The sequence below is a fragment of the Gobius niger genome (assembly GCF_951799975.1).
Source record: "Gobius niger genome assembly, chromosome: 14".
NCBI lineage: Eukaryota > Metazoa > Chordata > Actinopteri > Gobiiformes > Gobiidae > Gobius > Gobius niger.
Genome location: NC_136865.1, coordinates 7,912,032 through 7,926,508, shown reverse-complemented (window position 1 = coordinate 7,926,508; position 14,477 = coordinate 7,912,032). Strand labels below are relative to the sequence as shown.

Below are 14,477 nucleotides of genomic sequence, written 5' to 3'. Positions count from 1 at the left end.
GCTAGTTTGGGATTGCAAAGCACCGTTTCTAGATGCTTCTTACTTTTTTCCCCCCGTCGGGCCACAGCACGCCACTGAACCTGCCCGAGTCCCTTCGCTGAACTGTGCAGGTGTAAGTAATAGCCCCGACTGGATCCACTGGATAAACACAACCCCCCCCCTCCTCACACACACACATCCTCACCCTTCCCCAGCCCGAAAAAAAAAAAAAAGCCCCCACCCCCCAGGCTCTCTAGTGTCCTCTCCACTTTCCACGGGCCCGATAAGATGTCCACACGATTAAGCAAAACGAAAGCTAATCTCTCTTTCTCTCCTGCCCGGTGTAGTGAATACTCAAAGGCAACACAACACGCGGGGCTTAACGGGACGTCCAGCCAGAGGATAGAGTGAAAAAAGGAAAAAAAAAAAAAGAGGTGGGAGGCGGGGTGGGCAGCCAGGTGGATTGTAACTGAATAATTCACGTCGGTGTAGCGGTACTTTCGTTTTTTAATCTGTAAACGAGACGGCCCAAGATGGCGGCCGCTGACATGTGATCGCCGGGCCATTAAGATAACAAGATATTGGATAATGACGCGGGTTTATCAGGTGTGTGTACGCGGGGAGTGGCGGTGGGGTGGGAGCGGGTAACCTCGGGTCCCAGGTGGTCAGCCCCCCCATGTCCCCAAGCGGCCCCGGCGGTACGTCTTTACATGCGCTATCTCGCTAACACTTGCGCTGCAGCGGAGCGGAGAGGGGAGCGCATATGTTTAGCAAGATAAAGAGAAAGGCTAAAGAGGGTTATTAGGAATGCAAGAGGCCGCTTCGGTGGCGGGGCCGTCCCTTTTGTCCTGTCCGTGCCCAAAGTAAGTGATCACAGCTACGCTTACTTTTGATCTATGGGAGCCGTCTTTATTGGTCAAAACCGCAACGCGTGACATTCAACGCTAACAGCTAATTGTTCACACACAGAAGCACGGCTCAGCTTTACACAAAAAATAAAAACAAGGACGTGAGCAAGGCGTGCGGTGAGCAATGTGGACAAATAGCCTACTTCTTTGCGATGGAGTTTATGAAATTATTCTGAAGTGCCAAGGCAAAGACGAGCTATGAAGGTAAGCTAATGGTGGCTAATGGTGGCTAATGCTAAGCTAAAAGAGATTTGGGATTGTGTCGTTGCTACAATTTCTGGAATTTCTAGTGCATTCTGTATTTAAAAAAAAAAAAAATTCATGTTAGCATGTTAGCAAATATAATGGGGTAATCGTTCATAATTTGAATCATAAAATAATTCAGAGACTACTGTGTTTTATGGAATTGACCAGCAGTGCATCCGCAAGCTAACGGACTAGCTTTGCGGCTTTTCACTCTCTTCGTCTCGCACCAGAAAAATGGCGGATATGGTGACGTTGAATTTATAACATTCAATCCTGATTTTTATGATGGCTATTGCTAGCGGCAGACTTTCGCGCTTTTTTACTTTTTCCTGAGTCATTATTTGTGTCACAGCACTTTACGTCTATTTGACTTCTCTTTCTAGAGTAAATATTTTGTCTATTCTGCACCTCCGCATCTTAGGCACAACCAACCCAATGGACGAGGAAAGCAAGTCTCTTGTCGTTGTGGTAGGTTTGTGGACTTTGTTTGCGATACCACCCCCTAGTGGCTTGGGGTGACTCCACAAGGAACTCTATAAGATACAATCCTATTCACCTTATTCTGGAAGATCACATGGGCGCTGCCATGAATTGTGCTCGCCCCTTCACTCGTATTAGTTTACATAAGACTCAAGAGGTCAAGAGAAAATCTGTTACTACGCGGACACAAAGACGTTTTTAGGCCGTGCAGAGGAACAGTGCAGTCTTGACTTGTTCTGTACATCAGATTTTAGCAGCGAACATACAGTATACCCACGTTCTTTCCCATCTCCGCTTAATGAATGGACTTTTTGTCCTTTTGGAGGAGGAGCAAGGTGTGCCACATGGCCCCTTTACCATGAATAGGGCAGAATGGCCACTGTTAATCTCTTGTCTCTTCTCATCATTTCTAAGTAAAATATCAATCACGTTTGCCATGCTGTCATGTTCAGTGTCAAAGACCACCTGTTACTTCCCCAATTGTCTTAAAATCACATCTTCTCAGTATAACCCAGTGGCACAAACAGCCCTTAGCATTCTAAATCAGTCAAATAAGACAGCCGCACTACTGAACTTTGCCTTTGTAAATAAACGCTGAAATAGGATCTTTCATTCTTTTATTGAGCCCTATAGCCGGCGCCCAGTCGTCGCCGTGGCGCAGGTAAACACTTCAGTGCGACAAGGCGCCTGGGGGGGGGTCTTTTGGTGGGACATTTGTACACTTCAAATGAGGACACCCACGGGGCACACAAAGGCTGAGGAAACATTAGAGCAGTTTGTCAGGTCAAAGTAGAGGACGGAGGGTGTTGGATGAGGCAGGTGCAGAGGCGTCCCACATTCACTTCTTGGTTTCTCAAATTGGAATTCTTCGCGGACGCTCTTCGAGAATTGTTTCATTTTTGCTTTAGTAGTGTATTGAAGTTAGTTGTTTGTTGACTATCTGGTTTAGATGCGGATTTCCCCCAGTACGGATGCAATTAAATCCCATTTAGTACTTAAACCATTGTTAGACCATGTTTTGGACACAATACTCTCTGCTTAGAGTGACGATTGTATTGCAACTCCGCAACTGAGCCACTGCCAGTTTGGATACACCTCATTAATGACACTCAAATTCCTCCAAACTAAGCATTGAACATTTTGATATCATAACATGGCACTAGGGCTGTGCAATTAATCAAAATTAAATTACGATTTCGATTATTACACTAAACTATTACAAAAATAGCACAATAGAGGATGCCCTTTCGCTTGTCCATCCAAAGCGCAGAAGGTCCGTTGTGTGCGGTTTGTTTGTGTATGCGCGTCTGATCGGCTGAACTACCAGCACAGTGTGATAGAACTGTTGTATTTGTTGCAGATCATTTGAATATTTTTTTTCCATAGCTCTTGAGATAATGCTACTGATAAGTGCTCACATTTTGCGGAGGAGAACAGCTGTTTAGAATCCTCTATATCCTTTGCCTTGGCGCTGGTTTTGTAGAAGAATCTAAAACTCTTCTTCAGGAAAAGATCTCAACGGAGCTCAAAGCAAATTCGCATTATTTCATGCCGCTGGGATGATTGTTTTTGTTCCCATCGCATTTCACGTGCTACTGGCTCATGCTTTGGTCCGACATAAACAAACAGCACTATGTGATGATGTCATCAGGCTGCCGGTTCGGTTTGCTTGGGCAGGTGTAAGGGCTGGTCAGCAGGGGGCAGGTGAGACAGAGATCTCTCAATAGAGGATGTGTTCAGGGAAGTTCTGTTCTGATTTGGAGGAACAGAGCGATTACAGAGCCGCCAGATCAACTAAGAAGACACCATTTCCTTCCTAGTGTTACCTGCTAATCTCGGCATCCTGCGGGCGCAGCACTGCCACTGCCCACTGCTCCCTACGGGTCGTCCAGTGGCGTCGAGGGACGGGTCAAATGCAGAGGACACATTTTGTTGTACAGTTGTTGTATAATGACAAATAAAACACCTTAAGGTCAAAACTTCATTTTAAATCATTTGTGGCCCTGCAGGTTGTTTGTGTGGCAATTTTTGAGGTCGTGGGTGCTGACAACCCCTGATCCACGCCATATGTCTGGACAATAAAAATATAGTTGCTCTTTTTTTTTTAGTTCATGATGTCAGTGCTACCAACTGACCACGACGATGAAATGTCATGTTTTTCCTCACAACGATAACAACCGAGACACCCCTGTAGATATAGATGGTGTTGTGCTGTTGCTGAGCAGACTGACAGAGCTTCCCGTCTGTCTCTCACGCGCCTTCTCTCCGGGTCCCTCCGCGCAATGATCGTCCATCATCGCGGCCCCTTCACGCTCGCGGGCGTCACTGCCTCGGCAAAATGGAGGGGGTTAAAATTCCATTTACACAGGCCGCGCTGACGGATGGGACCTTGCCTTTTCATTAGCGGGGCAGGATGCATGATGGCTAACAGATTAGATCAGCCGACTCAAACGGATGACTCCACAGCCCATCGCCGAGCAATCGTCAAACGTCGGCCCCGCCCCCTCCGCGCCATGACGGCCAATCGCGGCGCGGCGCTGACGGCGCGCGACACTCCTGAGGTCACCCCCCGCCGTGTGGTATCAGTCATTTTCCTAATAGAGGCCCTTATCCCCGCCGAGGTGGATTGGACATTACCTGCGGGCCCTAGCTTGACGGATGAAGCATGAGACGTCCGTTCAGGTTGGGCGCGGGACCCCAAGGCTACGCCGGTGCTCATGTCATTTGGAGGCGGGAGCATGCAGGTCACTTAGCCTTGGAAATCAGTGACGGGGAGGAGGGGGGAGCGCGGCGGCCTAGACGGATCTGCGTTTTGAGGTTTCAGGGTGGGTTTGTTGACAGTTCAAGGATCGAGTGGCAATGTGCTAATTTGCAACCGTGCACTATGGATAGGATACGATGTGGGGGAGGGATGTGCGGCAGAAAGTTGCACTGTACATGCTAAACTTTTTCAAAGAGTTGAGGGACATATGAAAACTGGGGTTAAGGAGGGGTATTATGATGATGTTTTCTTGTCAAAAAAAGAAAAAAGAAAAGTAGATTAGCATGTTGCTTTATGTGTTCATTCAGGTTGGGCCTGTTTACTGGTCTCAAATTTGTTGAATAATTGTTTCATATTTTCAAAGCCCATAAACCATAACTGGACCTCATTTCAAGGTTACTAAAAATAAGTACTTTTGTTTAATAAAGGTCAGAGGAATCACTGCACTCAAAACGCCATAAATTTACTTGACATAAAACTGTTGTTGGTGTTTTATCTTAATTTAAGTGTGGATATCTTGCTCCATGGACGGATTTCTTGAAATTTCTTGAAAGTCTCAAATGAAAGACTTGTTTCAAGAAAATTTAACTTATTTCAAAATTAGTGTTTGCAATGTTTCCTGAGCTGTTCTGCACTTATCACACTGCTATTGATTTGTTAGCATGCCGTTGGCTTACAAATTGGCTCTCCAAGCTTCATACGACATTGAAAAAAGATCTACACAAATTATAAAATGTAAAATATCAATGAAATATCGATTAATAATAATATTATGTCCTCGTAATATGATTTTACCACTCAATGAAGACATGTTATTCAAAATCATTATTTTTGAGCTTTTGTAGTTTTTAAAAAAAATATACTTGGTTGGAGTCATATTTTTCTGCTTCCTGTAGATTTGAGTGATCCTACGAGACAAACACTCCAATCTGTATTTCATGGATTTTGTAGCATAGCAGTTAGAACCCGGAAGTGTCCTTGGCCAGGTTCTGAGCAGTCCTGGAGTCAAACTGCACTTATCAGGGCGCCGTTGATTTCTTAGCATGCATTGTTTCTTGGTCTCATCACTAATTCCCCCTACTGCCAGTGAAAGGTGTCCCAAGCAACATGCAAGACATCTGAACCCATCAGGGCTACCTTTCTTACAGTACCATGACATCAGAGGAGGTGTGTTAACTCTTCCGTGTCTTGATGTTTTTTTCGTCTTTAGGGTTTCTTCAGACGCAGCATCCAGAAGAACATGGTGTACACGTGTCACCGAGACAAGAACTGCATCATCAACAAGGTGACCAGGAACCGCTGCCAGTACTGCCGCCTGCAGAAGTGCTTCGGCGTGGGCATGTCCAAAGAGTGTAAGCGCCGCACACGCAAACTACATCATACACAACATGCACGGGGTATACAGAGAGAAGGACTAACAAACCCAATAAAACTGTTTGAGTTAGTATCTTTTACTTCTTACTTCTCACTTTCTGGTGCGTTGTTTGCAATATAAATGGCACTGTATCCAATAATAGTCATGTGGAAAGAGAAGTGGGATTAATGCAAATGAGCTCCGTTGAGAGAACACGGAGTTAGGCTCCATTTGCAATTCCAAATATATCCCTGTTACTGTACGGCTTATATCTGCTGTCAGCGGCAAAATGTTGTGAAATGTGCTCAAAGAATTAAGAATAGTATATGTGTAGGTAAATATAAAGTAATGGCGGCAGCAGTAGTTGTTGCAGTCTTAGCAGAAGTGTCACTGCAAAGTATTGGAGAAGGATTCAGGTTATTGAAAGGTAAGAGACGGGAAGGTGGACAACGAAAGCAGTGGAAGAAGCAAATCGAAGAAGACTCCAAAGCATGGATGCAAAACATGACAAAGGACGATTGGATCATGTTTTTTGAAGCACAATAGGCATATCCCAAGGCCCATTACAAAGAGCCCCTTTGAGTTGTTTTTACCAGGTGAGGCCACTGTTGCATCTTTCGGGCCAAGTCCTGCAGTACCTCATTATTGCTCCTCGATCTGGTCGCTCCCCTCATTTTGGGCGGTCTGCCTGGAAGCCCACACCACCTGAACAGGCAGCATCCCAGCTTTATTTCGCTCACTCTGGGTCATTCTGAGTCAGGCTCTGAAATAATAATCATGCAGTTGTGGTAAAGTTGTAGCTTTAACAATAGTAGAAGTGCTTTTGTTGTAGTGTCGTCCATAAGAACAGTTGCATTTCACAGGTTATTGGCGGTTGCTGATTGCGTCAGCATTTGTGTCGCGGGTCCACTCCTCGCTCCATTAGGCTAGGGGGGTTTTCGTTATTTGGGTGGGGGCGCCTCTTGTATAGCCCTTACGTAGCTTTCATGAGGGAGATGAGGTTGTGATGGCGTCAGGCCGGACCTCCCGGAGTGGAGCTGATGAGACCGATGCCTGTTTCATATACTGGGATCAAACCCGAAAACCCTTTATGAAATCATTTCCTGAGAGCAGCAGGTTTGTGTTTTCGCTCTGCTGCCAAATGGTAAAGCCGGTCTCCAACCCGGTACATTCCAAGGTAGTTGCACATAAGCGGTAAGCTGCTGCCTCAAATGGTTTCTACCTCCCACACATCCAGATTGTTAATGTTCTTAACTTAAATGCACATTTTGAATGCATGTACTGCTTTCTAAGACTGGAGTGAATCAGAGTGCAACACCGTGCTGACTCTTACTTCCATGTTAGCGATCAATAAAAAGACAATCGACAATAAAGACCTACGGTGGCAAAAGAAATTGAGAAAAGAAGACTTGTATGTACAAATTTATAACTACTTAAAGCCTCAAACAACATTAAAAAGTGCTACATTTGAATCCAACAGACTTTTTACACCCAAAGTGTATTGAAAATAAGAAAAATATGGTCCAAAAACACATTCAGTTGCAGATTTCGCATCGTCTTGCTCAACAGTTCCTGGTTGTGTGAAATCTGTTTATAAATATCCAAATGTCCATGGCTCCTCTGTGTACTGTAATGGATACAAATCTTGAGAAATAATAGATTATTCGCATTTGTGGCGCATTACATTTGAATTGCTGCAACCGGTATAAACCCTGCATTACATGCTTTGAGAATCTTGTAAAGCTAATAATGCTAAATGAAGCTAAAGCTAAAGCTTGACAGAATTAGTTGTAGCATGGGTCTCAAGTTTCCTGTAAGAGAAAGACGTCTCTGGCGAATATGGTGACATAAAGTCCGAGTATATATTGACCTTAAACCTTCCCTGGTCTTGATGCTCGTGTGGGACACTTTGTAAATATGTTGTTTGCATCATTTTCACCGTCCAGAGTCCAGGAAAAGGTCGGGAAAGGAGAACATCTGCCTGGGCCTATCACTCGTGCTGTCATGTGCTCCGCTGATAACTGCAGCGCCTCCACAACAGAGAGACCTTTGTTCTGTGGGAAAAACACACGCCCAGTCAGCATTACACAATATTTTTCCAAACTATTTCTTTTTCTTCCTTTAAGAGGTCATGAGTGCTGTTAATGTCATGAGACTAGTGGATTGTAATACAGTCTGTTGGAAAGCGAATATGTGAAATATCCAGATGGAAAGTCCACAAATATTAGTGACCGTTTTACTAAGAACATAACCAGGCAAGCCAGGAGTACACTTTTCAATGTAAAAAAGTTTAGAATTGGAATATTTTGTCATCCCCCCCAATTGACAAATTTACAGTCAGATTAACATTTGCATCAAAACAAACATGGCGGCTTAAGCATGTACGGAGAAATATTTGAAACGAAACAAATAAAAGCCCTCAGATTAAGAAACTGCACTGAAACTTTTGCTGGTAAACAGGTGAAGCTATAGGGCCTATCTCACCGGCCTGGAGACAAGCTGGAGACTTGAGTTGCCGCTGGTCACGGAGATGTCTCCGAGACGTCCCCTGGAGATAAGGTGAGTCTCCAGGTAGTCTCCGTGAAAAGAAACATGTTCGATTTAAGTCTCCATGCAGTGTCCATGCAGTCTCCATGTGCACACACAGTCTCAGCAGTTGCGTCACGAGACTCCATACGTCTCTTTGAAAGACAAGTTCAGGTATCGGAGACATTGCAGGGACGTCAAAGAACCGTCTCACAGGTTGAGGACAACAATTACCTCTCGGAAGTCATGCAATCCGCTGCAATCGAACCTGTTTGTTTTCACCGAGACTACCTGGAGACTCACCTCATCTCCAGGGGTTGTCTCGGAGACATCTCCGTGACCAGTGTTAATCCGAGTCTCCAACTAGTCTCCAGGCTGGTAAGATAGGCCCTTTGTATGCGCACAATCAATCCAAGTTGCGGAGACATTGCGGAGAATGCCAGTCGGGGGAGTCTCCGCAACTCTCCTCCGATGAGATAGGCCCTTTAATGCTGTCCTTCAGTCTTAAAGCAGAACAAAGTAACTTGTTTACCCTAATAAATCCTTGTCGTAGTCCCTCTGGGGGTAATACAAGTGTTAATGGGATGATTGGGCTTTCATCTTCCCCTTGTGTTTCTGGCCAGAAAACCACAACGGGTTGGAGGCCCCAATACACACTAATAGAATCACGAAGAAGAAGCAGGAGAAGAAACAGGCTAACGGGCAAAGCTAACTGCGGGCTAGCCCCACTTAAACAGTATTTACAGCCAAGTTTGAGTGAAAAAAATAATCTCCATTGTGTAATTGGATGTACAATATCCATCTGTCCCTTTGTCTTTTCTGTCAGCGTAGTATTTACTCTCATGGACAATTAATGAGTAAAAAAACGTAACATGCTACGACACCTGCAGTAGCGCTTATGGCCTCTAGCGGCACTAGTTACTTAGTACTGCTTTAAAGCTTGCTCTGAATACCGCAGCAGGTGTACAGTTGTGTTTTGAGGCACCGCCATTTGTAAAAAAAGGGTGCTCGTCTGCATAATAGGGTTCACATCCACGTTTTAAAATATATTTTGTTGACTGGATAGGGTTGATTGAGTCAAAGTGGTTTCGCTATGATTTTCAGAGGATTTTTCTCGCACTAGTCAGACTAGTGAACACACAGACTTGAGGCCACTTGTAAGAGTTATAGCCTTCCATCCTTTTTGTTTACACTTTCACAAATTATAATATTCTTTTTTATGGACCGGGCCGAACATGAAGGACTAAAAGGAGGACATGAAAACGTCTATGATTGGTTAAAAGACAAACTTTGGTTGGATACGTGTCCCTCCTTTTCAACATATCTGAAGGTCTCAAAGTGGGCACGATCTTAACAATTACAGAAAAGGCCTTTGTTGTACTTAATGTGATGTAAAATGCCCCTTTGAAACGCGCAACAAAATTCTTTCCACATAAATTTGTTTAAATATTCTGACCAACATGACACGGTGAAGCATCTCCAGTCTTTCCAGCCAGATGCCACGTCTAATTGTCTTCATGTCACCCGGTAATGCGGTGTTCAGATTACCATAAATCCACATCGCAAGGTCGTTTTCGCCCGTGCCATCTGACGGTTCCTCTCCCCCTTCTTTCCTTCCTTTTCTTGGAGAGCGATCACCGTCGGTTACACCCACCTGGGCAGTGGTATCGGAGCGGCCGCGTTGAGAGGCGCGCGTGGCAGGCTTCCCACAATGCATCACGTGCCCAGATAAATGGTGTTTATTTATCCTTGCATCTGTTTGCTCCAAGGCACGCTGGTGTAACGCCCGGCAGATGGATCTAAGGGGGAACAGAAGGTTGGATATTAGGATCGGGGGGGGACGGAGGAGTGTCAAGAATGAATTGGCATGTTCTGGTGACGTTGGAAAGGACTGACTAAATTAAAGCTCCTGCTTTTCTGTGTAAGAGAGAAAACCCTTTTTTTTTGTCGCTATGCATCTGAAAGCGGGCCTTAATTGTGGCATATGATATTCTCTTGGGCATTGATATAACTGGTTTTATCATTTCAAATCATTTCTGGAGCCCTATTTGCAACGGATTAAGAAAGCAAAGTAAAAAATCACATTAATCAGTCATTTGGAAGATAAAAATTAACCTGATTTTTATCTTTAGGGTATTTCGGCTATAAGTGATTCTAGTCCTGCGCGAATTAACATGTCAGAGTTATGAAAGTTTATAACCAGTGCAATGAAGTCTAATGTATTCAAAATGTATTCCGCCGTCCATTTAAATGACATTTTACCATTTCAACCTGAAGAGACTCACAAAGACAGACTGCGTTAGAAAGGTTTTATTGAACGTGAATCGTGATTGGGGCTCAGACCCCGGCGGAAGATTGCATTAACGATATGGAATACATGGCCTCGATGGATGATGGCCAGAATCTTCACCCGGAGCCCGGATACTGGAGGTGGAGGACGAGCCCCGGGACGGCCGGTCGACCCGATGAGCAAGCCTGAGGAGAGGCCAGGCGGAGGAGGGTCGCAGCGGGGCTGGGAAACGGCCAAGTGATTGACCGGGGGGGTTTAAAAAGGGGATCCTGGCCGATGAATGGCCGAAGCAGGAATAAGCAGCTGCGATGACTGGCTGACGTGAAGGTGCGGCTTGAGCTGGGGCCGTGATTTGGGCGATTAGTGAAGGTTGCCGTTGATGAGGCGATTAAGAAACGTCTTCCAGGTTGAATTTGCCCTGAAGCTAACACCTCCAAAGCTTTACTCCGACCCAAATGCTGGTTTTGATCGACCTTTTGCGAGGTGTTAAATCCAATGTTTTCCATTTAAAACGTTTATTTTGGAGTCACATCAGCCCACTAAAAAGTGGTGTTGCAGCAATGTTAGCTTCCCATCATGAGGACCAAAGAGAAGAGCGATCCTTGCCCATTGGCGCAGACCAGGCAGAAAAACATGGTAAACTGACTGGAATCATGGATTTATTAAATTATTAAATTAACTGGATGGATGCTGCCCTCTATAACCTGTTGCCGATTTCATTAGAGCATGATTGTTGTTCACATAGTGGGCTTTTGTTAAGAATTTGGCCAGATTTCACATGGAAAAAAAGCTCTGCCAGTTTTCAAATGTATGATCTTTTTGAGCAGAAGCAGAACTAAACAGCAGAGTGTGTTTGGCTACGCTAACATCCACATTATGAGGTAATCAGCAAGAACTGGCTGCTCGGAGACAGATTGCATTGTTACAACAGTAGCCTGATCAAGTCGCCCCTTTGTTGAAACGTTATCTACCAAAAAGAAACCGGCGTCCGTTTTCGTTAAGCCGTACAGATTAGTGTTTGGATGGAGACCCCTTGCCTCCCCTCACTGTCCACTCAGACCTCATTATAAAGCCATACATTCAAGCACCACCACCCCCCCCCCATTCAGTCCGACGCCTCACCACCGTGTATCTGCTCTCGTGCCGGGGGTCATTTACTCTTAAGTGGGAGGGTTTGTTGGGGGTGAGTGATGGCGCTCGGTGGGTGCCACTTGGCTGTCTCCCTAAATCACATCTGCCCCCTTCCACTCCTCTCTTCACCAGCCGCACACTGTCAGCTGTATAGACGAACGATATATAGATGCAGTCACGGCGTACGCATGCGACCCCCCCCCCGGTCAGTCACATGTCGTCGTGGCGGATCTCTTTGTTAGCGCCAGATCTACTGCTGAGAGAAAATCCATACCATTACTATCCTTTATCCTGCAGTATAGTGGAAATGTGCTTTTGGCCTGAAGGAGACGTCTTTCTTTTGACTATTTTACTGTGAGAATAGGTTCAAATAGCATAAGGTTTATTGTCTCCAAAGGAAAACTGCCTTAGACTTGCTGCCCACTGGGGAAAGATATATCAGCAATAAATAAGTCAATGCATTCTCACTAAAGGTTGTAAGAGGTGCAACAAATTGTAATAAAATTTTAAATATTCATATGATAAGCCACTCTAGTTTTCAAATCTGTCTTCGAGGTACAGTAGCAGGGAAAATGTCCTCTGAATGAGCGTGACGTCATTGCTTTGTTGAGCCGCGCTAAAAGCACGTTATGGATTTCCCCCAGATTTCCTGCCATAACCGTAATGCTAATAGCAAATCTAACCATAAATCTATACAACAGTGATGTCATGTGGTAGTCCTTCAACACCTTCTAATCTACACACATGCGCTGCTGCTTAAAGCTACCTCCTATACGATCATTCATTACTCTCAGGGTGTGTGTTTTTCTTTTACACACTTTTGAAACTCAATTTTACGTGCTGTATCTATTTAAAAAGAAAAAAAAATGAGTTCCTCGGTCCAGAGAATCAATCCCACCTCATAGCTGTGACATTTCAATATGCTAATTAGATGCATGTATATTGCACAGGTGTGTCTTAGGCTGTCTACAATAAAAGAGTACTCTGAAATGTGCAGTTTTGCTTTATTGATGGGGTCAAAGAGGTCAAAAAACCAACCAGTATCTGGTGTAACTACCATTTGCCTGTGGAATGTCGGTCCACTACTTTCCAGCGGCCACATGAAGTTGCTGGATATTGCTGGATACTGTCATATACGCCGATCCAGAGCATCGCAAACATGCTATATGGGTGACAAAAATGCTGGGATGTTTCCAGCTTCAAGGAATTGTGCACAGACCTTTGCTCCATGAGGTGATGAAGTGTATGAGTGGCACAACAATGGGCCTCAGGGTCTCGTCACGGTATCTCAGGGCATTTCAAAAGGCCAAACTAAACATTTCACCGTGGACTTTTATTGTGGCCAGCCTAAGGCACACCTGTGTAATAGTCATGCGGTCTAATCGGGTTGTGACGTAGGACGGATTGTCACCAACACAGATTAAGACAGATTTCTGAACAACATTTGAGAGGAATGGGTCTTGTGTACATAGTTTCACGCCTTTGAGTTCAGCGCATGAATGGGGAAGTGCTACGTTCATATTTCTGTTCAGTGTACGTTAGCTATTGGCATTTTGAGGTTAATCCAACAGCGCTCTCTACATAATTTGCATCTCATGTCTTGGTCTCTTCGCCACTGGCTGTGACCCCCCCCCCCCCTGTGAAACTGTACACCGCAGGTCCAGATCAGCGCCCCGGCTCAGCTTTCCTCTGCATTTTTAAACATCACCTCTGCCGCTCTCCGCCACGCACAAACACATGCACTTTCACTCTTGGAGCTATCACTGCCTGTCAAACATTAGGGGGGAAATGAAATTGGATTATTCCTAAAAAAAAAAAAAAAGTTAAAATACTGGCATCTTCCTGGTCCATTGGTTGGGAACTGCCATTGGATGTCAGTTGGTCATCTAAGGTTGGGGTTCCCGAACTTTATGACGCATTCATCTGAACAAATTTTAAGTTGTAGTTAGCGGTTTTACTCATTCCAATCATTAAAACTTCTTGAACCAATCTACTGACCCCCAGCTAATTGTCTCATGACCGCTAGTCTAAAGGATAAGAGTTGTAGGGGCCCCAAACAGCCTTTTGCATCGGACCCTCATTATCTCGGAAACAGCCCTGGCGAGCGACCTCATGTTAGCTCCAGCATCAAGCAGAGTGTCGCCTAACGCCTCCGATCGGTGCTTTACATTGTTAACATCCTCCCATTAACCATCCCTCCGGAGTGACTTCATTTAGCGTGTCTGAGTCAAAAGTCGCCGCGACGGAAGCCGGAAGGTGCCCTTGTCAGTTCTGCCTGTATATGCCGTCATGTAATGGGGGGACAGGTCGCACATATAGGTCATAGAACGTGTGACGTGATTACGAGGTGACAGTAGGCCACAACACCGTGAATCACCAACGCCCGTAGTAATCACGAAAACAAACGCTCGTAATTAAATAAAAGGCGCATTTGATTCTGTTTAGCGACTGAAATGTTTCTCAACATAGAAAACGGGAGTTGCTTTTGAGTTATTTGTAATCCTGTTTATATGTTGGTGCGTGTTCTGGGGGAGGGGTGGTATGTTAATCCCAACACAGACCGCATTAGTATTGTATGTATGTATATTGAGTTGGTATAGGGGGAAACAGTCCAGTCAAGGTTAATACGTGATTATAGCCAGTGTGGCCTATAGCTGTCATTATAAACACACGTAGAGTAAAGCGGGGAACATCGCAATTGTAATTACATTGGGGGAACAGATACGCTTCTAGACTAAATACAAGCCTTTCAGAATATGTTTATAGAAGACTAAATAGCTACACAGCATGGTGAACAAAAGT

At 44.9% G+C, this 14,477-nt stretch overlaps 1 protein-coding gene across 2 annotated transcripts in view; it reads left to right on the top strand.

Annotated features, from left to right (window-relative positions):
* Window positions 1-14,477, top strand: part of LOC306974123 (retinoic acid receptor beta-like) — a 300,752-nt gene that overhangs the window by 249,817 nt on the left and 36,458 nt on the right. For both annotated transcript variants that reach the window (XM_079571267.1, XM_079571268.1), the window contains one exon: window positions 5,585-5,726. In XM_079571267.1, coding sequence (XP_079427393.1) covers window positions 5,585-5,726 — 142 coding nt within the window. The remainder of the gene's footprint in view (window positions 1-5,584; window positions 5,727-14,477) is intronic.